This window comes from Hyla sarda, chromosome 2 (genome assembly GCF_029499605.1).
Source record: "Hyla sarda isolate aHylSar1 chromosome 2, aHylSar1.hap1, whole genome shotgun sequence".
NCBI lineage: Eukaryota > Metazoa > Chordata > Amphibia > Anura > Hylidae > Hyla > Hyla sarda.
In genome coordinates this window covers 93,671,263-93,696,266 of record NC_079190.1, presented here as the reverse complement: position 1 = coordinate 93,696,266, position 25,004 = coordinate 93,671,263, and the positions used below count along the sequence as shown (strand labels likewise).

The 25,004-nt window shown below is 45.7% G+C and overlaps 1 protein-coding gene across 2 annotated transcripts in view; it reads right to left on the bottom strand.

The window, feature by feature from the left end:
* The window catches only part of ARHGEF25 (Rho guanine nucleotide exchange factor 25), a 360,287-nt gene that overhangs the window by 262,598 nt on the left and 72,685 nt on the right, over positions 1–25,004 (bottom strand). For both annotated transcript variants that reach the window (XM_056562582.1, XM_056562583.1), the window contains exon 3: positions 1,167–1,410. In XM_056562582.1, coding sequence (XP_056418557.1) covers positions 1,167–1,410 — 244 coding nt within the window. The remainder of the gene's footprint in view (positions 1–1,166; positions 1,411–25,004) is intronic.

The following is a 25,004-nucleotide window of genomic DNA, read 5'->3' as shown; positions in this document are numbered from 1 at the left end:
ATGGCTGGTATTTTTTTAATACTTAGTATAAAAAAATAAAAAAAAAAGTCCAAAGATGCTCCAAATTTGTCCACAGGCCAGTGTACAACTTTTGGAAGCCTAAGTCTAAGTTTATGCTGTCTAAGTATTAAACAGACGTAGTAAATCTCTCACTTTATTTAAGAAGTTTTCCCATAAAATCAATAAGAAAGAAAATAATGCTCTGGAAAGTAATTTAGGTAAAGACAGGTATCTTACAATATAGTTTTCTTATGGATAGTGCTCTACGTTATGTGCAAAAAAAAATGATAATAATAATAAATTAAAATTAGACAATATACGAAATAAAAATGTCTAATAAAAAATAGACATTTCAGATATTAGATTCCATCAATATATAAATATAGGTCTATACTGTATATGTATATATATATATATATATATATATATAGACTATGTCTATACTATATATATATATATATATATATATATATATATATATATATATATATATATACTTGAAAATGGCTCCAGGAGGAGCTGAAACGTTGTAATGCCAACATGAGAAAATAAATCCCCTTCATTTGGAGTGCTGCACTTTTGTTTGGTTTTCTACATTATGGATGGACTTTGATCGGGTCTTTTCAGCGCTGGCACCACATACATTAAAGGGGTACTCCGGTGGAAAACTTTTTTTTTAAAATCAACTGGTGCCAGAAAGTTAAACAGATTTATAAATGACTTCTATTAAAAAAATCTTAATCCTTCCAGTACTTATTAGCTGCTGAATACTACAGAAGAAATTATTTTCTTTTTTGAACACAGAGCTCTCTGCTGACATCACGAGCACAGTGCTCTCTGCTGACATCTCTGTCCATTTTAGGAACTGTCCAGAGCAGCACATGTTTGCTATGAGGATTTTCTCCTCCTAAAAGGGACAGAGATCTCAAAAAAGAAAATAATTTCTTCTGTAGTAATCAGCAGCTAATAAGTACTGGAAGGATTAAGATTTTTTAATAGAAGTAATTTACAAATCTGTTTAACTTTCTGGCACCGGTTGATTAAAAAAAAAATAAAGTTTGCCACCAGAGTACCCCTTTAAGGACTGATAAGTAGTGCTGCAAATCTCATTTGGTTTTATTTTTACTATTAAAAATATAGAAAACTGAAGATTACAGATCAGTTACCTTCTTCAGATTCTGAATTATGTCGAAAATTTTCAGCAAACCATGCACGGAAATCTGAAAGTCGTCGAGTCCTACCGATACCAGGGCATGTGTTTTCAGAAGGTGAGAGCAGACTGGTGCTGGATTCGGAGGACTCCACATTGTTTGGATCTTTTTCCATATCTGGGCTTATTGGCTCCTCCACATTTTCCTCATTACTGCTGTGTTCTGGTGCAGAGGAATCATCTGTGCAAGTGTCTGGAATCTGTGTGTAAAATAAACAGACAATGAATATACAGAAGAGGCAGAATATACACATGTTCACATGTCCAGAATTTCCGAGCGGAATTTGGCATTGGAATTCTGCCGGAGAGCCGGAGCAGCAGAGTGCCGTCGAATTCAAAGGGATTCTGCTGCACTGTGCACACGGCAGAATTTTTCTATTACATGTCCGCAGAAAGAAGGACTACACACGAAATGCATAGCTGCCATATTGCCCCAAAATTCTGGCACAGACAGAATTTGTGGCGCACTGCGACACATTTTGGCACACAACCAGCAAAAGCAGTTTGGATTCAAAATAATAAATCAGGGTTATTGTAATCTATTCCAGCTATGAGCTGTCATAATGTTCCTTTATAATTTCCACCAGGGTCTAGGAGTACATTATAATAAAGGTGTTGGGGTGTTCTTTAAAAAAAATGAATGTAAAGTGATGGGCAGTTAGTTCATTGCACTGTTAAAGGTGCGGTCACATATATGTGGTGATGACCCGACCCAGTAAACTGGCCGCAACTGATGCCACGTCTGATGGGAAAGTGCATCAGTTGTGTATGGCCCGGCGCCCGGTTATTTCTGCAGGCCTGACAGGGAAATCGCAACGCAACAAACTGCATTTCACAAAAGCACTTTTATAACGACTGTGATTTCTCACTGCACGCAATGGCCTCGTTCACACAAGATGACTGCTTTATGTAGTAGGCTTGCTATAGAAGAAATCTCATTATTAGACTTATTAAAATCTATTAATAAATAGCAAATAAAGAATGTGGCATGGTGAAAGCTGGTCACAGATCAGGAATTCTACTAAGTTGCCCATAATAAGCGTGTTACCCATTTAGGGTAATGAAACTTATCTGACACTAGTAAGACTGACTCCATAGTTTACATGGTCAGGATTATTGAGCTGATTGTATTCATGCTGTGCTTGTATTTTAAAGGTGTGTTGTGACAAATGACTTTGTGGGGCTAAGGTTTATGTACAGCGCACTTCACTTTTAGAAAAAATATTCTTGGTTCATTCTGTAAAATATGGGGAAGGCATTTACTTAGCAAAACATTGACTACATGACATTTTAGCAGGGCCAGACTGGGATACCAGGAAAATTCTAGGTAGGCCGCCCGCCCCTTAGGCCGGCAGTGACCGGACCATGCTCGGCTTCCCAATGGGGTAAGTAGCATGGGCCGACCACCACCTCACTCTAGCATACAAGGTCCGGATAATAGTATCAGGACCTTGTATGTAGGGGCTGTCTACCTACCGGCTTAAGGGGGGGGGGATCAATCTATCTATGGAGGGTGAAAAGGGGGAGGGGAGCCTGTCTACCTACCTGCCTAAAAGGGGCGGGGGATCAATCTATTTATGGATAGTAAAAAGGAGGGAAGAGCCTGACTACTTATCTAATTTAAAGGGGGGGGGGGGGTAGAGAGATATACTAGCTAATGTGGAATGAAGGTAGAGGTGGAGGTGGGGGGAAGAAGCCTGCCTACCTACCTAATATAAAGAGGCCAAAAATGTACCTAGCTAAGATGAAGGGAAGGGGAATACTGCTTACCCAACTAAAATAAAGGGGGATCTACCTAGTTAATATGGAGGGAGAGGAGGGGGAGCAGACTGCATACCTACCTACTTAATATGAGGGTGGAGGGGGAGAAAAATCTATCACCTAGCAATTATGCAGGGAGAGAGGGGGTGGAGGAGAGCCTATCTACCTAATATAAAGGGGAGAGAAATCTACCTGCTATGACTGCTATATGAGGGTACAGAGGGGGCCTAACTACTGTATGGGGCACAGAGGGGGCCTAACTACTGTATGGGGGCACAGAGGAGGCCTAACTGCTATATGGGGCACTATCACTATATGAGACAATATTAATGACAAGTTTGTATAGTAGTGTGGATGGTGCTGAAGCGAGGAGCCTAAAATGTTTGTCTGGCAGATTCCGCGGTGGCAATTCTTGGCCGGGAGAAGTCTTCACGAGAAAAAAAGTAAAAGCGAGCAACTCTGAACAAAGAAGACATCCCCTGTGATTCATTGGATGTAACTGTAAGCAATTATATAGTCTGCAGATCCTGTGTAGTGTTGTAGTGTATATGATCACTGTATGGAGGAAATCTTGGTCTTTGCATAGTGGATTTTTTTTCAGTAGAAGTGTTGGGGTCTTAGTCATTCTGTGGTAGTAGTCATAGTGTGGCGGTATTATTTGTAAAAAGGAAGGAAGTCCGGCATACGAAAACCCAACTTTATTAGTGATAAAAGCAGATACAAAACACTGAGGGGGACATCAACAGGACATATGGATGCATTTTGGGTGGATATACCACCCTTTATCACAGATAGTTTACAACCCTGAATGGCTTCCTTAATTAGGACAAATCCACAGGGTGGGAACTTCCTGTCCAAAAGTACACATGTGATAATAAAATAGCAATTAAAATGGTCACATGGGAAAAGAAAAGAAATTCATTCAAACTAATCCACAAGAGCATATAACAGTAGTGAATTCCACATAACATGCATGGGTACACTTGGTGCGGTCACGGTGCGACTCTGCTTGCAAAAAATAGCACTTAAATAAGTGCGTAAAAATAAGAATAATCATACTCATACTACAACACAATCTGCATAATTTGTGTATACAAAATATATATATATAGAATGGTAGTGTATATAGGTGATGTATATGTAAAATTCGGATGGTAGATGTAACATGACAATACACTATAACACCACATATACTGTATAATAAACCAATTAGAGTAGGAATAAACGTGATGCTCGCAGAAATGCATGTGACCGCACCACAATGAAAGACTATAAAGGAAAGCATAAATAACTTAGAAGTGAAGTAAAAATTCCTGTTTAACATTCTAGCCAGTAGGAGCGTGAGTTTTCAGCATGAACTGCCAATAGGCTTCTCTGTTCAAAAATTTTCTGTGTAAATCACCTCCTCTTGTGCCTGTAGTGACTTTCTCTATCGCATATACCACAAACACACTGTGTGAACTATGGTGTACCTCTTAGAGGCTCCAGACCGATTCCGTCTGAAACCCATGCTGTCTATATCATTGAGATGCTCCAATATACGAGTCTTGAACGTCCTTTAAGTGCATCCAATATATTTGAGATTGCATTCAGAGTATGCGGGTATTATTTGTCCCTCGTATACTTATACACATATGTATTATTGATAATATCTCAGTACACAGGATTTGGTCAGTAACAGTATGATTGTAATATGTATGGGGACAATATTACTTTTTGTATCATAAATACATGAAGAAAGAAGAACCGCACTCACCAATCCGGGGAACACAAGCAGCTTTATTCTGGAAAATGCACGGCATCCGACATCATGCAGGAATCATTCCAAACAGCATGGGGTCAGGAAAAGCAATCTAGTGTAACACAGGTGTGGGGCGTGTGCAGTGGGGCAACGAATCGATTCACGTCATAGGTGATGCTTCATCAGAGGCCGCACCCCACATCGGTAACCGGGTCAGTTAGCAGTGAAGTCCTAGCAGTGTGCATTCAGTTATATCCGAAGTGGTGCCGCCACCCCAGCTACTTCTTGTTTGCTAACGGCATTACTTTTTGTATACTGGTATTATTGATAATATTGGTCTCAATGACACAGGATTTGATCAGTAACAGCATATGGTAATATGAAAGGTGATAATATTCCTCCTTGTATACTGGTATTATTGGTAATATAGGTCTCAGTATACTAGATTTTTACATAGATTCTTTTTTAAACTTTGCAACATTTTACTTTATGAATTTGTGGACTGTGATTGGGTCCTGGACACTGGCACCATTTTTTTTAAACATTTGACAAAGTAGTGGTGTATTCCTTCTGTGATATATATATATATATATATATATATATATATATATATATATATATATTTTATATACAGTGATCCCTCAACATACGATGGTAATTCATTACAAATGAACCATCGTTTCTTGAATCCATCGTATGTTGAGGGATCCGTGCAATAATAATAGACAAAGTTATACCAGCGTGTCCCCGCCGCTCCGGACTTTCACCATTGCCCTGGATCGTCCCCCTCTATAGGATGACGGGACGGTGTGAGGGGTGGCGTGATGATGACGAAGGAGAGCGACGGCCATGCAGCGGAGCATGAAGAGGACGGTCTGGAGCATCGGGGATAGGTGAGTGACACTCACAGGGGCACACGGGGCACATTAAATGGCTATCCGGCGGCAGCTGAAGCAGTCTGCGCTGCCGGATAGCCGTTTATGCGATGGCCCCGACATACAAAAGCATCGTATGTTGATGCTGCCTTCAACATGCAATGGCCTCTGAGAGGCCATCGTATGTTGATATGATTGTATATCGGGGCCATCGTAAGGAGGTCACTATATATATATATCTATATATATAAAACTCAACGTGTGTGTGTGTGTATGTGTGTATGTTCCACAAAAACTTTCAAACGGCTAAAGATATTAACATGAAACCTGGCACACATGTTACTTATATTATATGTCAACAACAAACATAGGATAGGTGATTTAACCCCTACTCACCCCCATTTGCCAGGGCCGGGGCTTATGTTTAAAGTCCCATGCAAGTCAATGGGAAATTTATGTTACCGCATAACTTCCAAACGGCTGGAGATATTTTGATAATACTTGGTCACATGTTACTTATATGTCCACTTAAAATATAGAATAGTTAATTTAACCCTTAACTACCCCCATTTGTGAGGGTCGGGGTTTTTGTTTAAAGTCCCATGTAAATCAATGGGAGATGTATGTTCCCATATAATTTCCATACGGCTGGAGATATTTCAATACCTGGTACACATATTACGGGTCGGGATATGAGGACGGGATGGGAGGTCGGGATAGGAGGTCAGGATAGGAGGTCAGGATGGAGGTTGGGATAGGAGGATGGGATATGAGGACAGGATATGAGGACGGGATAGGAGGTCTGGATAGGAGGTCAAGATATGAGGACAGTAAAGGAGGATGGGAAAGGAGGATGGGATAGGAGGACGGGATAGGAGGACAGGATAGGAGGTCGGGATAGGTCGGGATAGGAAGTTGAGATAGGAGGTCGAGAAAGGAGAACGGGATTGGAGGTCGGGATAGGAGCTCGAGATTGGAGGACAGGATAGGAGGTGGGGATAGGAGGACGGGATAGGAGGACGAGATAGGAGGACGGGATAGGAGGTCGAGATAGGAGGATGGGATAGGAGGATGGCATAGGAGGACGGGATAGGAGGACGGGATAGGAGATTGGGATAGGAGGCCAGGATAGGAGGTTGGGATAGGAGGATGGGATAGGAGGATGGGATAGGAGGACGGTATAGGAGGTCGGGCCAGGAGGTCGAGATAGGAGGACGGGATAGGAGGTACGGGTGGGGATATGAGGACGGGATGGGAGGTCAGGATAGGAGGTAAGGTAGGAGGTCAGGATAGGAGGACAGGATAGGAGGACGGGATATGAGGATGGGATAGGAGGTCTGGATAGGAGGTCGAGATATGAGGACGGGAAAGGAGGATGGGAAAGGAGGATGGGATAGGAGGACGGGATAGAAGGTCGGGATAGGAGGTCGAGATAGGAGGTCGAGATAGGAGGTCGAGAAAGGAGGATGGGATAGGAGGTCAGGATAGGAGCTCGAGATTGGAGGACAGGATAGGAGGTGGGGATAGGAGGACGGGATAGGAGGACGGGATAGGAGGTCAAGATAGGAGGACGGGATAGGAGGACGGGATAGGAGGTCGGGATAGGAGGTCGGGATAAGAGGTCAGGATAGGAGGACGGGATAGAAGGAGGGTATAGGAGGTCGGGATGTGGGGTTGGGATATGACAACAATATATGAGGACAGGATATGAAGTCAAAAGCTTCCTCCTTTGTTTATTTTCCTCCCCAACAAGGATTAGGAAGGAAAATCGGGCAACGCCGGGTACTCTTCTAGTCTATATATAAAACTGAATGTGTGTGTGTATGTGTGTATGTTCCATCATCACGTCCAAACGGCTAAAGATATTAACATGAAACTTGGCACACGTTACTTATATGTCAACAACAAACATAGGATAGGTGATTTAATCCTTACTCACCCCCATTTGCCAGGGTCGGGATTTTTGTTTAAAGTCCCATACAAGTCTATGGGAAATATATGTTACTGAATAACTTCCAAATCACTGGAGATATTTCAATAATACTTGGTCACATGGGACTTAACTATCCTATATTTCAAATGGACATATAATTTAACCCTTAACTACCCTCATTTGTGAGGGTCAGGGTTTTTGTTTAAAGTCCCATGCAAATCAATGTGAAATGTATGTTCTCACATAACTTCCGTACAGCTGGAGATATTTCAATAATACCTGGTACACATATTACTTATATGTAAAATAAAAAGATATGATAGTTAAATTAACCCTTACAAACACCCTTATATTAAAGATGGTTTTTTGTTTCAAGTCCCATGCAAGTATATGGGACTTCTAGTACCTTACTCCACAAGCTCCGCTCTGCATCTCCTGGTGAATGCGTCAGTCCAGCTGGCAAGCCACAACCCATTTCACAAAGACACGACCACTGTTTAAGCCCCACCCCTTTTATTCTCTACCCTTTTTGTGCATCGGTCTGGCTTGCAAATCACGCCCAGTCCCCAAAGCCCCGTCCCCTTCTATTTTCAGCTTACAATATCTTCATCACAAATCTGTCCCACCTGAGGACAGGATATGAGGACGGGATATGAGGACAGGATATGAGGTTGGGATATGAGGTCGGGATATGATGTCGGGATATTAGGACGGGATATTAGGATGGCACATGAGGACGGGACATGAGGACGGGACATGAGGACGGGATATGAGGACGGGACATGAGGTCGGGATATTAGGACAGCATATGAGGTCGGGATATGAGGTTGGGATATGGGGATGGGATATGAGGTCGGGATATGAGGACGGGATATGACAACAATATATGAGGATGAGATATGAAGTCAAAAGCTTCCTCCTTTGTTGATTTTCCTCCACAACAAGGATTAGGAAGGAAAAACCGGGCAACGCTAGTATTTATATATATACATAGCCTTGTAAATACCTGGTAAGAACCCTGTGCATTAAAAGGGATGTCAGAATGATGCATCCTATTATTTTATTCCTGTTCCCAGTGTTCCCTGGAGCAGAATACAGTGTAAGTGTGAGTGAGCATATCTATATATATGGAAAATTCAAGGGCCCTCATAAACTATTGCAAACTTGACATGTTTAGTTGGGTTGTGCGCCAGATTCTGGCGCATTGCGCCACAAATTCTGTCTGTGCCAGATTTTGCGCCAGAATTTGCGTCAGAATTGAAAAAACCCGAATAACTCTCCATTTTGCTAAGAGAACCCAAAAAAGGGTCGTGTCCGCTGGGAAAAGGGGGCATGGTCTCAGCAAAGGGGCGTGTTCCTGACATTTTCACAAAAACCCAACATATTTACTAAGGTTTCCACTTAAAATGTGGTGAATTTGAGCAGAGGAAAACCAGACAGATCAGAGCAGGTGTAAAAAAAAAAAAAAAGCAAAGTATAGGGAAAGTGGAAAATGTAGGGAAATCTTAGTAAATACTGTGGAAAATAAATTGTAGGGAATTAAAACGCACAAAGAAACCTACACAACACTCTTAGTAAATAAGGGCCACTGTGTGTGTGTATGTTCCAGTATCACTTCCAAACGGCTGAAGATATTTTGATAAAACTTGGTACACATGTTACTTATATGTCAACTACAAACACAGGATAGGTAAATTAACCCTAGCCCACCCCCATTTGTCAAGGTTGGGGTTTTTGTTTAAAGTCCCATGCAATTCTATGAGAAATGTTTGTTCCAGCATAACTTCCAAATGGCTATGAGGATAGGATATGAGGTCGGGATATAAGGATGGGATATAAGGACTGGTTATGAGGACAAGATATGAGGAAGGGATATAAGGACAGGATATGAGGATGGGATATGGGGTCAGGATATGAGGTTGGGATATGCGGACAGGATATGGGGTCAGGATATGAGGGCGGGATATTCGGTCAGGATCTGAGGGCGGGATATGAGGACGGGACATGAGGTTGGGATATGAGGACGGGATAAAAGGACAAGTACATCCTCCTATGTTGCTTTTCCTCCCCCACAAGGATTAGGTAGGAAAAAACAGGCAATGTTTTATAAATAAAGCTATATTAAGTAAAGAAACCTTAATTATGGTTTCCTTATTTAATATAACTTTATCTTACTAGACCATAGCACTGAATGACTGAGATCATTATGATTTTTCGGACCTTTGCTTAAGGAAATTTTACTTTAACTGGACCTCTTTGAATTTTAATGGCATAACGCTGATCTATACAATAGTGTGAGTGGTTTAGCCAATTCTGAACTTTTCAAGCAATTTGACAACTTAGGCTCAGATTTAGTTTCAAAAGTTTACTTCATTGTAACAGTAGGTTTGTAAGAAGATCCATAAGCAGGAGATGAAATGTGTCTAAACTGCAGTGCACTCATCAATTTCTGCAAGTGAAAGTTTGCAGGACCTAGAAGGGTTAAATATATGATTTGTTCTTAATGCTACACCCCTGGCATACTGAATCATCCCCGTCTGGGATTTCATGGGAAAAAGCAACACGTGGGAGGAGCAATAGTTAAAACAGTCCTAAAATGAAGACGTTCATAGTGAAGGAGAATGATCGTAAATGGGGAGTCTCCGAATTCTGCAATCACATTGGCTACAGCCCTGGATGTTTGCTTTTTTCCCACATAGATTAAAGGGGAATTAATAGTAATTAAACATACATTGGAATCATGTACAATAAAAGGTCACACACAGACATGTCACAAATGATCACATTGAGTTACTCTAACAGATTTCTATAAATACTGCATTTGTATATCTTACATTGCCTGGCATCAGTTGTATATGCCTTGAAAAAACTTGAAAAAAGTCCCAACTTGCCCAAATAGTCCAAATCCCAACAAAAGAACATTGTAACATTGACATTTCCATAATTTTTAACTATATAATGTATATAATGTTCAGTTCAGCCAAGAGTACTGCAGAGTGACATTGCCATATGTCACCACCATATCCAACCATCATCTTTTATATGCATTCACCACCCTCTGGGCATCTGTTACTCAGATACCCCTCTGAAATAGAGGTCAAGTGATACATACAGTAGATATCCCTGAAAATACCAGACACCTGTCTCATAAAACAGCCCCCTCAGGACGCTGCTACTTACATGTTAGCTAGGGTCTTCTTCTGTTACATTTGATGATTCAGCATTATACTCTTTTATGCTTTGTACTGATCTCCCCTCCACCGCACACTTGCTTAAAACTTCACTTGTCTTTATAGTAAACCTTTGGCTTTGACTTTAACCCCTTAAGGACGCAGGGTTTTACAGTTTTTGCATTTTCGTTTTTTCCTTCTAAAAATCATAACACTTTCAATTTTGCACCTACAGACCCATATGTGGGCTTATTTTTTGCGTCACCAATTGTACTTTATAATGACATCAATCATTTCATCACAAAATTTACGGCGTAACCAGAAAAAAAATATTTGTGGGGCAAAATTGAAGGGAAAAAAAAAAACATTTTGTAACTTTTGGGGGCTTCCGATTCTGCGCAGTGTACTTTCTGGTAAAAATAACGCCATATGTTCCTTAGGTCCACACAGTTACAAGGACACCTAATTTATATAGGTTTTATTTTATTTTTACTACTTTAAAAAAATTATAACTACATGCACCAAAATTAGTATGTGTAAAATTTTCATCTTCTGACCCCTATAATCTTTTTTTATTTTCCGTATATGGGGATATAGATGTATATCATTTTTTGCACCATGATCTGAAGTTTTTATCAGTACCATCTTCATTTTGATGGAACTTTTTGATTGATTTTTTTTTTTTTTTTTTGGGTATACAAAGTGACCAAAAATACACAATTTTGGACTTTGGAATTATTTTACATGTACGCCATAAACTGTACGGTTTAATTAACATTATATTTTCATAGTTCTGACAATTACGCACGCGGCGATACCACATATGTTTATTTTTATTTACATTTTTTTTTAATGGGAAAAGGGAGGTGATTCAAACTTTTATTAGGGAAGGGGTTAAATCACATTTATTAACAAATTTTTACACTTTTTTTTTTCCCTGATAGGGGACTATACCATGCAATACCTTGATTGCAGACACTGATCAATGCAAAGCCATAGCATTTCATTGATCAATGTTATCAGTGCTCTGCTGCTCCAGCCTGGATCTCAGGCACGGAGCAGCAGAGTGACAATCGGACAGCGGGAGACAAGGTAAAAAGCCTCCTGCTGTCCTCTCAGCTGTTCGGGATGCCACGATTTCACCGTGGTGGTCCCGAACAGCCCACTGAGCTAACCGGCAACGATTTTCTCCCGTTTTAGACACCATGGTCAACTTTGATCATGGCGTCTAAAGGGTTAATACCGGACATCAGCCCGATCGGCAATGTCCGGTATTAGCCGCGGGTCCTGGCTGCTGATAGCAACCAGGACCTGCCAGGTTTGAAGCGAGCTCCGCTCCTGAGCGTGATTCACATAACGGGAGTCGGCAACGAGCGTAAGTTTACGCTCATGGCCGTTAAGGGGTTAATCTTGTCTTGACCTCAAAACTGTCTTAACCTTTGACTGTCTGTCTAAATCTGCAGCTGTTTTTGCCCATAGAGTCCACTGTGAGTTAGGCCAAAAACTGGTGGCCAATGCAAAAATCCCATGTAAAATAGTGATAATGGAGGAAATTCATCAAAACCTGTCCAGAGGAAAAGTTGCTGAGTTGCCCATAGGAACCAATCAGATCGCTTCTTTCATTTTTAAAAAGGCCTCTGAATACTGAAAGAAGCGATCTGATTGGTTACTATGGGTTTGAACTTTTCCTCTGGACAGGTTTTGATAAATCTTCCCCATAATGAACTCCGAGCATGGTAGGGAATGGGGTATGTTCATTTTCATGGAATATCCAATCACTCGTTTCTCCTAACATTGTTGAACAATCAGGAGACCCCTATACATATTACATTACTGGACAAGGCTGCAGAAATTGACAAGGTTGTGTGTTTTTCTTTAGCATGTTGGGCCAGCTTTGTTCTTTTTTTTTTTTTATAGAATAGAGCAAAGAATGCTGGGAGATTTCAGCTATGAAACCTACACAATTATTAATACAGCTCTGGATTTTGTTACGGGCTGTAAGTTGGAGATAGTACGGCAATGTATCTACAATATTAGAATGTGTAAATTGTAATATTGTTACGCCTAGCGCTCCGGGTCCCCGCTCCTCCCCGGAGCGCTCACGGCGTCTTTCTCCCTGCAGCGCCCCGGTCAGTCCCGCTGACCGGGAGCGCTGCACTGTCTTGGCCGTTGGGGATGCGATTCGCACAGCGGGACGCGCCCGCTCGCGAATCGCATCCCAGGTCACTTACCCGTCCCGGTCCCCTGCTGTCATGTGCTGGCGCGCGCGGCTCCGCTCTCTAGGGCGCGCGCGCGCCAGCTCTCTGAGACTTAAAGGGCCAGTGCACCAATGATTGGTGCCTGGCCCAATTAGCTTAATTGGCTTCCACCTGCTCCCTGCCTTTATCTGACCTCCTCCCATGCACTCCCTTGCCGGATCTTGTTGCCTTGTGCCAGTGAAAGCGTTTTGTGTGTCCAAAGCCTGTGTACCTGAACTTCTGCTACCCATCCTGACTACGAACCTTGCCGCCTGCCCCCGACCTTCTGCTACGTCTGACCTTGCCTCTGCCTAGTCCTTCTGTCCCACGCCTTCTCAGCAGTCAGCGAGGTAGAGCCGTTGCTAGTGGATACGACCTGGTTGCTACTGCCCCAGCAAGACCATTCCGCTTTGCGGCGGGCTCTGGTGAATACCAGTAGCCTCTTAGAACCGGTCCACTAGCACGGTCCACGCCAATCCCTCGCTGACACAGAGGATCCACTACCTGGAAGCCGAATCGTGACAGTAGATCCGGCCATGGATCCCGCTGAGGTGCCGCTGCCAAGTCTCGCTGATCTTCCCACGGTGGTCGCTCAGCAATCGCAGCAGATTGCCCAACAAGGACAGCAGCTGTCGCAGTTGACCGCCATGTTACAGCAACTTCTGCCTCTGCTACAGCAGCAACCATCTCCTCCGCCAGCTCCTGCACCTCCTCCGCAGCGAGTGGCCGCTCCTAACCTCCGCTTGTCCCTGCCGGACAAATTTGATGGGGACTCTAAACTCTGCCGTGGATTTTTGTCTCAGTGTTCCCTGCATATGGAGATGTTGTCGGGCTTGTTTCCTTCAGAACGGTCTAAGGTGGCGTTCGTAGTAAGCCTTCTTTCAGGAAAGGCCTTGTCTTGGGCCACACCGCTCTGGGACCGCAATGATCCTGCCACAGCCACAGTCCAGGCCTTCTTCGCTGAACTTCGGAGTGTCTTCGAGGAGCCAGCCCGAGCTTCTTCTGCCGAGACTGCCCTGTTGAACCTGGTCCAGGGTAATTTTTCAGTGGGCGAGTACGCCATCCAATTTCGTACTCTTGCCTCCGAGTTATCATGGAATAACGAGGCTCTCTGCGCGACCTTTAAAAAAGGCCTATCCAGTCGCATCAAGGATGTGCTGGCCGCACGAGAGATTCCTGCCAATCTGCAAGAACTCATCCATCTAGCTACCCGCATTGACATGCGTTTTTCTGAGCGACACCAAGAGCTCCGCCAGGAAAAAGACTTAGATCTCTGGGCACCTCTCCCACAGTATCCGTTGCAATCTACGCCTGGGCCTCCCGCCGAGGAGGCCATGCAAGTGGATAAGTCTCGCCTGACCCAGGAAGAGAGGAATCGCCGTAGGGAAGAAAATCTCTGTCTTTACTGTGCCAGTACCGAGCATTTCTTGGTGGATTGCCCTATCCGTCCTCCACGCCTGGGAAACGCACGCACGCACCCAGCTCACGTGGGTGTGGCGTCTCTTGGTTCCAAGTCTGCTCCTCCACGTCTCACGGTACCCGTGCGGTTTTCTTCTTCAGCCAACTCCTCCCTCTCAGCCGTGGCCTGCTTGGACTCCGGTGCCTCTGGAAATTTTATTTTGGAGTCCTTTGTTAATAAATTCAGCATCCCGGTGACCCGTCTCGTCAAACCGCTCTACATTTCCGCGGTCAACGGAGCCAGATTGGACTGCACCGTGCGTTACCGCACAGAACCCCTCCTGATGTCTATCGGACCCCACCACGAAAGGATTGAGTTCTTCATTCTCCCCAACTGTACCTCTGAGGTCCTCCTCGGTCTGCCTTGGCTCCGGCTTCATTCCCCCACCATTGATTGGACCACCGGGGAGATCAGGAACTGGGACTCTGCCTGCCACAGGAAGTGCCTCTCCCCCCCTCCCAGTCCCGTCAGGCAAGCCTCTGTGCCTCCCCATGGCCCCCGTCCTGGTGTCACACTGCCCCGTGCCAGGCCTCGCCCTCTGCCCTCCCTCCCCATTCCCACTCCTGCTGTACTGCCTGCCGTTGAGGAAACCCTCCATTCTTTCCCGGTGTCCTCATCCCAGGGGAGGCAGTTACCGGACAAAGAGAAGGGGAGACCTAAGGGGGGGGGTACTGTTACGCCTAGCGCTCCGGGTCCCCGCTCCTCCCCGGAGCGCTCACGGCGTCTTTCTCCCTGCAGCGCCCCGGTCAGTCCCGCTGACCGGGAGCGCTGCACTGTCTTGGTCGTTGGGGATGCGATTCGCACAGCGGGACGCGCCCGCTCGCGAATCGCATCCCAGGTCACTTACCCGTCCCGGTCCCCTGCTGTCATGTGCTGGCGCGCGCGGCACCGCTCTCTAGGGCGCGCGCGCGCCAGCTCTCTGAGACTTAAAGGGCCAGTGCACCAATGATTGGTGCCTGGCCCAATTAGCTTAATTGGCTTCCACCTGCTCCCTGCCTTTATCTGACCTCCTCCCATGCACTCCCTTGCCGGATCTTGTTGCCTTGTGCCAGTGAAAGCGTTTTGTGTGTCCAAAGCCTGTGTACCTGAACTTCTGCTACCCATCCTGACTACGAACCTTGCCGCCTGCCCCCGACCTTCTGCTACGTCTGACCTTGCCTCTGCCTAGTCCTTCTGTCCCACGCCTTCTCAGCAGTCAGCGAGGTAGAGCCGTTGCTAGTGGATACGACCTGGTTGCTACTGCCGCAGCAAGACCATCCCGCTTTGCGGCGGGCTCTGGTGAATACCAGTAGCCTCTTAGAACCGGTCCACTAGCACGGTCCACGCCAATCCCTCGCTGACACAGAGGATCCACTACCTGGAAGCCGAATCGTGACAAATATGGTGTTCAAATGGTGTATGTATACATTTTAATTACATGTGTACATTTATGAATTTTCAATGCATGGGCCAATATCAATTGGGCAACAACAGCTTTTATTAATCATCTAAAATGTTAAAATTGCCATATGACACTCGATATTAATGGGCAGTCTGGAAAAATTATATCCCAGACAATTGGGGATAAGAACAACAAGTCACACTGGGAATGACATGGGAATCTTTTCCTACATCCTGGGAGGTCAATCTCTATAACTGGGTGACCCCAACAACAGTGAGGGTCCCTTCCTATTATATTGTGAAAGAGAAAATAACAAAAGGAGCGACAAGGATAGTACAATTTAAAAAATAAAGGTGGGCACATATACTTCAAAAAGCCAAAAATTTAGGAACATAAGAAGGGCAAAAAGAGACTTGATAAGCATACAACAAATCTATCTAACAAATTTATATCTATCTAACAAATATATATATAAAATGCACTATGGGAATACATAAATGTCTGGACAGATAAGGTAGAATAGAAGGTAAGAGACCATACAGTACTAGATCCCATTATTTCCTACGCATTTCGCTTGGGAATAAGATATCAAGCTCATCAGGGAAAAATCTAAATGGAATCTAGATATTCTACTGTATATCAAATATACACTGGAGCACATCAGAACAAATATGGATGCAACATGTAATATATTCAAGGTCACAATGACTACTTAGTGTATCTGATTGGCCATATGAGCCTCCTGACCACACCTAAACACGTGGCTTGTTACCTTACAATGGTCATCATAGGGGGTCCAGACAGTGTTCCCACCTGGGAGAGCTCTTTCTTGTTTATGAGTACTAATCTATTTAATTAGATTCCATTTAGTTTTTTCCCTGATAAGCTTGACATCTTACTCCCAAGTGAAACGTAAAGGAAACAGTGGTATCTAATACTGTATTGTTTTCTACCTTCTATGGACCATATCTGTCTAGACATTAGTGTATACCCCTAGTGCATCATACATATTTGTTATGACTAGTTGTATGCTTATCACATCTTTTTCATCCCTTCTCACTATCCTAAATTTTTGGCTTTTTGAAGTATATATCCCCATCTCATTTTTTGAATTGTTCTTTCCCTGTCACCTCTTTTGCTATTTTTTCCCTTACAATACAATAGGAATGGACCGCCACTGGGATTGGGGTCCATGTTAAGGAGGTGGGTACCCCAAGAGTTAGGGAAATATTTTTTATCAGGAGGTTCAGCCTTAGAGGAGAGTGGACACTGATTCTCTTTTCATTCCCTGTGTGTCTTATCGTTCCTATTCCAGATTGTCCGATCTGTGATGTCATTTTTCCAGTCTTACCGTAAATATTGGGTGTCATCTATATGTTTGTGGGAGTCATGTGGCAATTTTAACATTTTAGATGAATAATTAAATGTTTTGTTTATAGACTGTTGTTACCCAGTTGGTACTGCGTTCTCTGTGTTTTTTTTCTGCTTTTTGGTCCCACCTCTGGTATTATTTAGTGTGAGACTGGAACAATTTGTTTCCAATCAGTGACTTTATTAACGTATTCATGAAAAATAATTTCATACTGTTACGCCGAGCGCTCCGGGTCCCCGCTCCTCCCCGGAGCGCTCGCTACACTCTCGCTACTGCAGCGCTCCGGTCAGATCCACTGACCCGGTGCGCTGCGATACCGCCTCCAGCCGGGATGCGATTCGCGATGCGGGTGGCGCCCGCTCGCGATGCGCATCCCGGCTCCCGTACCTGACTCGCTCTCCGTCGGTCCTGTCCCGGCGCGCGCGGCCCCGCTCCCTAGGGCGCGCGCGCGCCGGGTCTCTGCGATTTAAAGGGCCACTGCGCCGCTGATTGGCGCAAGTGGTTCTAATCAGTGTGTTCACCTGTGCACTCCCTATGTATACCTCACTTCCCCTGCACTCCCTCGCCGGATCTTGTTGCCATTGTGCCAGTGAAAGCGTTCCCTTGTTTGTTCCTAGCCTGTGTTCCAGACCTCCTGCCGTTGCCCCTGACTACGATCCTTGCTGCCTGCCCCGACCTTCTGCTACGTCCGACCTTGCTTCTGTCTACTCCCTTGTACCGCGCCTATCTTCAGCGGTCAGAGAGGTTGAGCCGTTGCTAGTGGATACGACCTGGTCACTACCGCCGCAGCAAGACCATCCCGCTTTGCGGCGGGCTCTGGTGAAAACCAGTAGTGACTTAGAACCGGTCCACTAGCACGGTCCACGCCAATCCCTCTCTGGCACAGAGGATCCACCTCCTGCCAGCCGGCATCGTGACAGTAGATCCGGCCATGGATCCCGCTGAAGTCCCTCTGCCAGTTGTCGCCGACCTCACCACGGTGGTCACCCAGCAGTCACAACAGATAGCGCAACAAGGCCACCAGCTGTCTCAACTGACCGTGATGCTACAGCAGCTACTACCACAGCTTCAGCAATCATCTCCTCCGCCAGCTCCTGCACCTCCTCCGCAGCGAGTGGCCGCTTCAGGCCTACGACTATCCTTGCCGGATAAATTTGATGGGGACTCTAAATTTTGCCTTGGCTTTCTTTCTCAAAGTTCCCTGCACTTGGAAATGATGTCGGACCAGTTTCCTACTGAAAGGTCTAAGGTGGCTTTCGTAGTCAGCCTTCTGTCTGGAAAAGCTCTGTCATGGGCCACACCGCTCTGGGACCGCAATGACCCCGTCACTGCCTCTGTACACTCCTTCTTCTCGGAAATTCGAAGTGTCTTTGAGGAACCTGCCCGAGCCTCTTCTGCTGAGACTGCCCTGTTGAACCTGGTCCAGGGTAATTCTTCCGTTGGCGAGTACGCCGTACAATTCCGTACTCTTGCTTCTGAACTATCCTGGAATAATGAGGCCCTCTGCGCGACCTTTAAAAAAGGCCTATCCAGCAACATTAAAGATGTTCTGGCCGCACGAGAAATCCCTGCTAACCTACATGAACTCATTCATCTAGCCACTCGCATTGACATGCGTTTTTCCGAAAGGCGTCAGGAGCTCCGCCAGGATATGGACTTTGTTCGCACGAGGCGTTTTTTCTCCCCGGCTCCTCTCTCCTCTGGTCCCCTGCAATCCGTTCCTGTGCCTCCCGCCGTGGAGGCTATGCAGGTCGACCGGTCTCGCCTGACACCTCAAGAGAGGACACGACGCCGCATGGAGAATCTCTGCCTGTACTGTGCCGGTACCGAACACTTCCTGAAGGATTGTCCTATCCGTCCTCCCCGCCTGGAAAGACGTACGCTGACTCCGCACAAAGGTGAGACAGTCCTTGATGTCAACTCTGCTTCTCCACGTCTTACTGTGCCTGTGCGGATATCTGCCTCTACCTTCTCCTTCTCTACTATGGCCTTCTTGGATTCCGGATCTGCAGGAAATTTTATTTTGGCCTCTCTCATCAACAGGTTCAACATCCCGGTGACCAGTCTCGCCAGACCCCTCTACATCAATTGTGTTAACAATGAAAGATTGGACTGTACCATACGTTTTCGCACGGAGCCCCTCCTAATGTGCATCGGACCTCATCACGAGAAAATTGAGTTTTTGGTCCTCCCCAATTGCACTTCCGAAATTCTCCTCGGACTACCCTGGCTTCAACACCATTCCCCAACCCTGGATTGGTCCACTGGGGAGATCAAGAGTTGGGGTTCCTCTTGTTTCAAGGACTGCCTTAAACCGGTTCCCGGTTCTCCTTGCCGTGACCCTGTGGTTCCCCCTGTAACCGGTCTCCCTAAGGCCTATATGGACTTTGCGGATGTTTTTTGCAAAAAACAAGCTGAGACTCTACCTCCTCACAGGCCTTATGACTGTCCTATTGACCTCCTCCCGGGCACTACTCCACCCCGGGGCAGAATTTATCCTCTCTCTGCCCCAGAGACTCTTGCTATGTCTGAGTACATCCAGGAAAATTTAAAAAAGGGCTTTATCCGCAAATCCTCCTCTCCTGCCGGAGCCGGATTTTTCTTTGTGTCCAAAAAAGATGGCTCCCTACGTCCTTGCATTGACTACCGCGGTCTTAATAAAATCACGGTAAAGAACCGCTACCCCCTACCTCTCATCTCTGAACTCTTTGATCGCCTCCAAGGTGCCCACATCTTTACCAAACTGGACTTAAGAGGTGCTTATAATCTCATCCGCATCAGAGAGGGGGATGAATGGAAAACGGCATTTAACACTAGAGATGGACACTTTGAGTATCTGGTCATGCCCTTTGGCCTGTGCAACGCCCCTGCCGTCTTCCAAGACTTTGTTAATGAAATTTTTCGTGATCTCTTATATTCCTGTGTTGTTGTGTATCTGGACGATATCCTGATTTTTTCTGCCAACCTTGAAGAACACCGCCAGCATGTCCGCATGGTTCTTCAGAGATTTCGTGACAATCAACTTTATGCCAAAATGGAGAAATGTCTGTTTGAATGTCAATCTCTTCCTTTCCTAGGATACTTGGTCTCTGGCCAGGGACTACAAATGGATCCAGACAAACTCTCTGCCGTCTTAGATTGGCCACGCCCCTCCGGACTCCGTGCTATCCAACGTTTTTTGGGGTTCGCCAATTATTACAGACAATTTATTCCACATTTTTCTACCATTGTGGCTCCTATCGTGGCTTTAACCAAAAAGAATGCCAATCCTAAGTCATGGCCTCCCCAAGCGGAAGACGCCTTTAAACAGCTCAAGTCTGCCTTTTCTTCGGCTCCCGTGCTCTCCAGACCTGACCCATCTAAACCCTTCCTATTGGATGTTGATGCCTCCTCAGTTGGAGCTGGAGCGGTCCTTCTACAAAAAAATTCTTCCGGGCATGCTGTTACTTGTGGTTTTTTTTTCTAGGACCTTCTCTCCGGCGGAGAGGAACTACTCCATCGGGGATCGAGAGCTACTAGCCATTAAATTAGCACTTGAGGAATGGAGGCATCTGCTGAAGGGATCAAGATTTCCAGTTATTATTTACACCGATCACAAGAACCTCTCCTATCTCCAGTCTGCCCAACGGCTGAATCCTCGCCAGGCCAGGTGGTCTCTGTTCTTTGCCCGATTTAATTTTGAAATTCACTTTCGGCCTGCCGATAAGAACATTAGGGCCGATGCTCTCTCTCGTTCCTCGGATGCCTCGGAAGTAGAGCTCTCTCCGCAACACATCATTCCTCCTGACTGCCTGATCTCCACTTCTCCAGCCTCCATCAGGCAAACTCCTCCAGGGAAGACCTTCGTCTCTCCACGCCAACGCCTCGGAATCCTCAAATGGGGTCACTCCTCCCATCTCGCAGGTCATGCGGGCATCAAGAAATCCGTGCAACTCATCTCTCGTTTCTATTGGTGGCCGACTCTGGAGACGGATGTTGTGGATTTTGTGCGAGCCTGCACTGTCTGTGCCCGGGATAAGACTCCTCGCCAGAAGCCCGCTGGTCTTCTCCATCCTCTGCCTGTCCCCGAACAGCCTTGGTCTCTGATTGGTATGGACTTTATTACAGACTTACCCCCATCCCGTGGCAACACTGTTGTTTGGGTGGTCGTTGATCGATTCTCCAAGATGGCACATTTCATCCCTCTTCCTGGTCTCCCTTCAGCGCCTCAGTTGGCAAAACAATTTTTTGTACACATTTTTCGTCTTCACGGGTTGCCCACACAGATCGTCTCGGACAGAGGCGTCCAATTCGTGTCAAAATTCTGGAGGGCTCTCTGTAAACAACTCAAGATTAAATTAAACTTTTCTTCTGCCTATCATCCTCAATCCAATGGGCAAGTAGAAAGAATTAACCAGGTCCTGGGCGATTATTTACGGCATTTTGTTTCCTCCCGCCAGGATGACTGGGCAGATCTTCTACCATGGGCCGAATTCTCGTATAACTTCAGAGTCTCTGAATCTTCCTCCAAATCCCCATTTTTCGTGGTGTACGGCCGTCACCCTCTTCCCCCCCTCCCTACTCCCTTGCCCTCTGGTTTGCCCGCTCTGGATGAAATATCTCGTGATCTTTCCACCATATGGAAAGAGACCCAAAATTCTCTCTTACAGGCTTCATCACGCATGAAGAAGTTTGCTGATAAGAAAAGAAGAGCTCCCCCCATTTTTTCTCCTGGAGACAAGGTATGGCTCTCCGCTAAATATGTCCGCTTCCGTGTCCCTAGCTACAAATTGGGACCACGCTATCTTGGTCCTTTCAAAATTTTGTGCCAGATTAATCCTGTCTCTTACAAACTTCTTCTTCCTCCTTCTCTTCGTATTCCTAATGCCTTTCACATTTCTCTTCTTAAACCACTCATCATCAACCGTTTCTCTCCCAAACTTGTTTCTCCCACTCCTGTTTCCGGCTCCTCGGACATCTTCTCCGTAAAGGAGATACTGGCCTCCAAGAAGGTCAGAGGGAAAACTTTTTTTTTGGTCGATTGGGAGGGTTGTGGTCCTGAAGAGAGATCCTGGGAACCTGAGGACAATATCCTAGACAAAAGTCTGCTCCTCAGGTTCTCAGGCTCTAAGAAGAGGGGGAGACCCAAGGGGGGGGGTACTGTTACGCCGAGCGCTCCGGGTCCCTGCTGCTCCCCGGAGCGCTTGCTACACTCTCGCTACTGCAGCGCTCCGGTCAGATCCACTGACCCGGTGCGCTGCGATACCGCCTCCAGCCGGGATGCGATTCGCGATGCGGGTGGCGCCCACTCGCGATGCGCATCCCGGCTCCCGTACCTGACTCGCTCTCCGTCGGTCCTGTCCCGGCGCGCGCGGCCCCGCTCCCTAGGGCGCGCGCGTGCCGGGTCTCTGCGATTTAAAGGGCCACTGCGCCGCTGATTGGCGCAAGTGGTTCTAATCAGTGTGTTCACCTGTGCACTCCCTATGTATACCTCACTTCCCCTGCACTCCCTCGCCGGATCTTGTTGCCATTGTGCCAGTGAAAGCGTTCCCTTGTTTGTTCCTAGCCTGTGTTCCAGACCTCCTGCCGTTGCCCCTGACTACGATCCTTGCTGCCTGCCCCGACCTTCTGCTACGTCCGACCTTGCTTCTGTCTACTCCCTTGTACCGCGCCTATCTTCAGCGGTCAGAGAGGTTGAGCCGTTGCTAGTGGATACGACCTGGTCACTACCGCCGCAGCAAGACCATCCCGCTTTGCAGCGGGCTCTGGTGAAAACCAGTAGTGACTTAGAACCGGTCCACTAGCACGGTCCACGCCAATCCCTCTCTGGCACAGAGGATCCACCTCCTGCCAGCCGGCATCGTGACACATACTGTCATCTACTGCATACATGTATTTGCTACCATTGTGATAAATTGAGTCAATTGTCCATTTTTGATCAATTTGATCTAACCTCCTACTATCAGACCTAAAAATGTCCTAGCATTATAATTTGTTTTTTTAATATAGTTTCCTAATCTTCTATTAGGATCTTATGTAGGCTTTATCAGATGTGCACCAACCCTGTATGGTTCTGCTTAATAAGCATAAACTAATCTCTGCAGCATTGACATCCCCGCAGACAACACTGGGATTTAAGGCAAGAATTCAAGTAGACTAGGACCAGGCCAGACTTCAAGTAGACTAGGCCAGAGAGAAAGAGAACTCTGCAAACCAGGAAACAACCAATCCAAATAGGGTGAAGAGAGTCACCTCAATAAGGAGGACAAATGCACTAAACCTAATTTCTTTGTAAATAAATAATAAATAGATTTTGCTTAATTTGCCATTTGTCCTCCTTATTGGGGTGACACTCTTTATGCTTTCCGGATTGGTTGTGTCCTGGATTATAGAGGTCTCTTTCTCTTTGACCTGGTCTTGGTCTAACTATTATGTCCGGAATTGTAGACAGAGGAAATTGATGACGCCTGTGACACAGATGTTAACAAAGACTGATATAATAGCATGTTTGCTTCGCTATTATGGAGTTAGGCTATTATTAGGCTTTGTTCACGTGTGGGAAATTCCGTACGGAATTCCACTTGGAATTCTGCACAGAGATTTGCTGCAGCAGAGTTGCGTTGAACTCAACGGGATTCTGCTGCGGTCAGGGCCGGTTCTGCCTATAGGCAAAATAGGCAGCTGCCTAGAGCACCCTCTTGATGGGGGCGCCAGTATCCAAAGCACCCGCCGCTCTTCCGAAGCACCCGCCCAACCAGCACCACCGTCATACCCAAACCTCACCCCCCCCAGGGCCATAATAATCTACATTCTTTAGCCTGTTGGAGGAGCTCAGTGCCACCTCCCAGGAAGAACAAGCAGGTCAAGTCCGTCCAGTATCATGACATTGCGTGCGCCTCCATGCATCTTCCCCATGAGGAGGAGGTTTGTTACAGTGTGTCAACCCAGTAGTAAGGTGGGATGTGTCAAAGGGCAGAGCCAATGGGCGGGGTCAAGGGGCTGCAAAATTAGCTTTCGCCTAGAGTGGCAAAAAACCTTACACCAGCCCTGGCTGCGCTGTGCGGCAGAATCTGTCACGGAAATTCCAATTTCCGAGTTCACAGAAAAAATGCACATGTTCATTCTTTCTGCGGACTCCACATAGAATTCATAATTGTCTATGAGACGGCGCATTCCTGTGCGCTCCTAGCACTGGCATATGATGGTGGCGCCCGCAGTCTCCGGAATGTCCGCATGGAGAATATTCATGCAGACATTCCGTAGTGTGAACATAGCTTAAAGCTAATAGAAAACAGAGAAAACCTCCTAATTAATGGTATACATGGGGCTTTGATGCTGTAGCACATTGGGACATCAGGGCAGTATTTGCTTTCCTGCTCCATTTTCCACAGTACTTTCTAGTTATTTAATTATTGTTTCTCTATTAATTTAGCAATAGCCTTTCATATACACTTATCATCAGTTTAATTAAATTTTTTTTTTTGAGAAACTCTTCATTCCCTGTCTGATGTTGCATTTTAAGTTGATTTATATCCACTCTATATCCACTGGATATCAACAAGATACACATTTTTGTGGGTTATATATCTGCGCATTTGTTGGTTTTCATGGGATAATGCATGTATATTAGGGCTGGCATTTGTATGATTAATTACTTTAATGGGGTGCGTTAAAGCTAAATTTGCAGAACAATTACTAGTGGACTTTCCAAAAACCCTTACTGGTACTGGCTACCAAAGATTCATAAGTCGGACGACCGCCCGCCCGGTCTACCAATCGTCGCCGGGTGGGGGTCGGTCACTGAACAGGCATCTAAGTACCTTGATTGGATGCTCCGCACACTTCTTAAAAATGTCCCCTCATACTTGCAGGACATAGGAGACTTG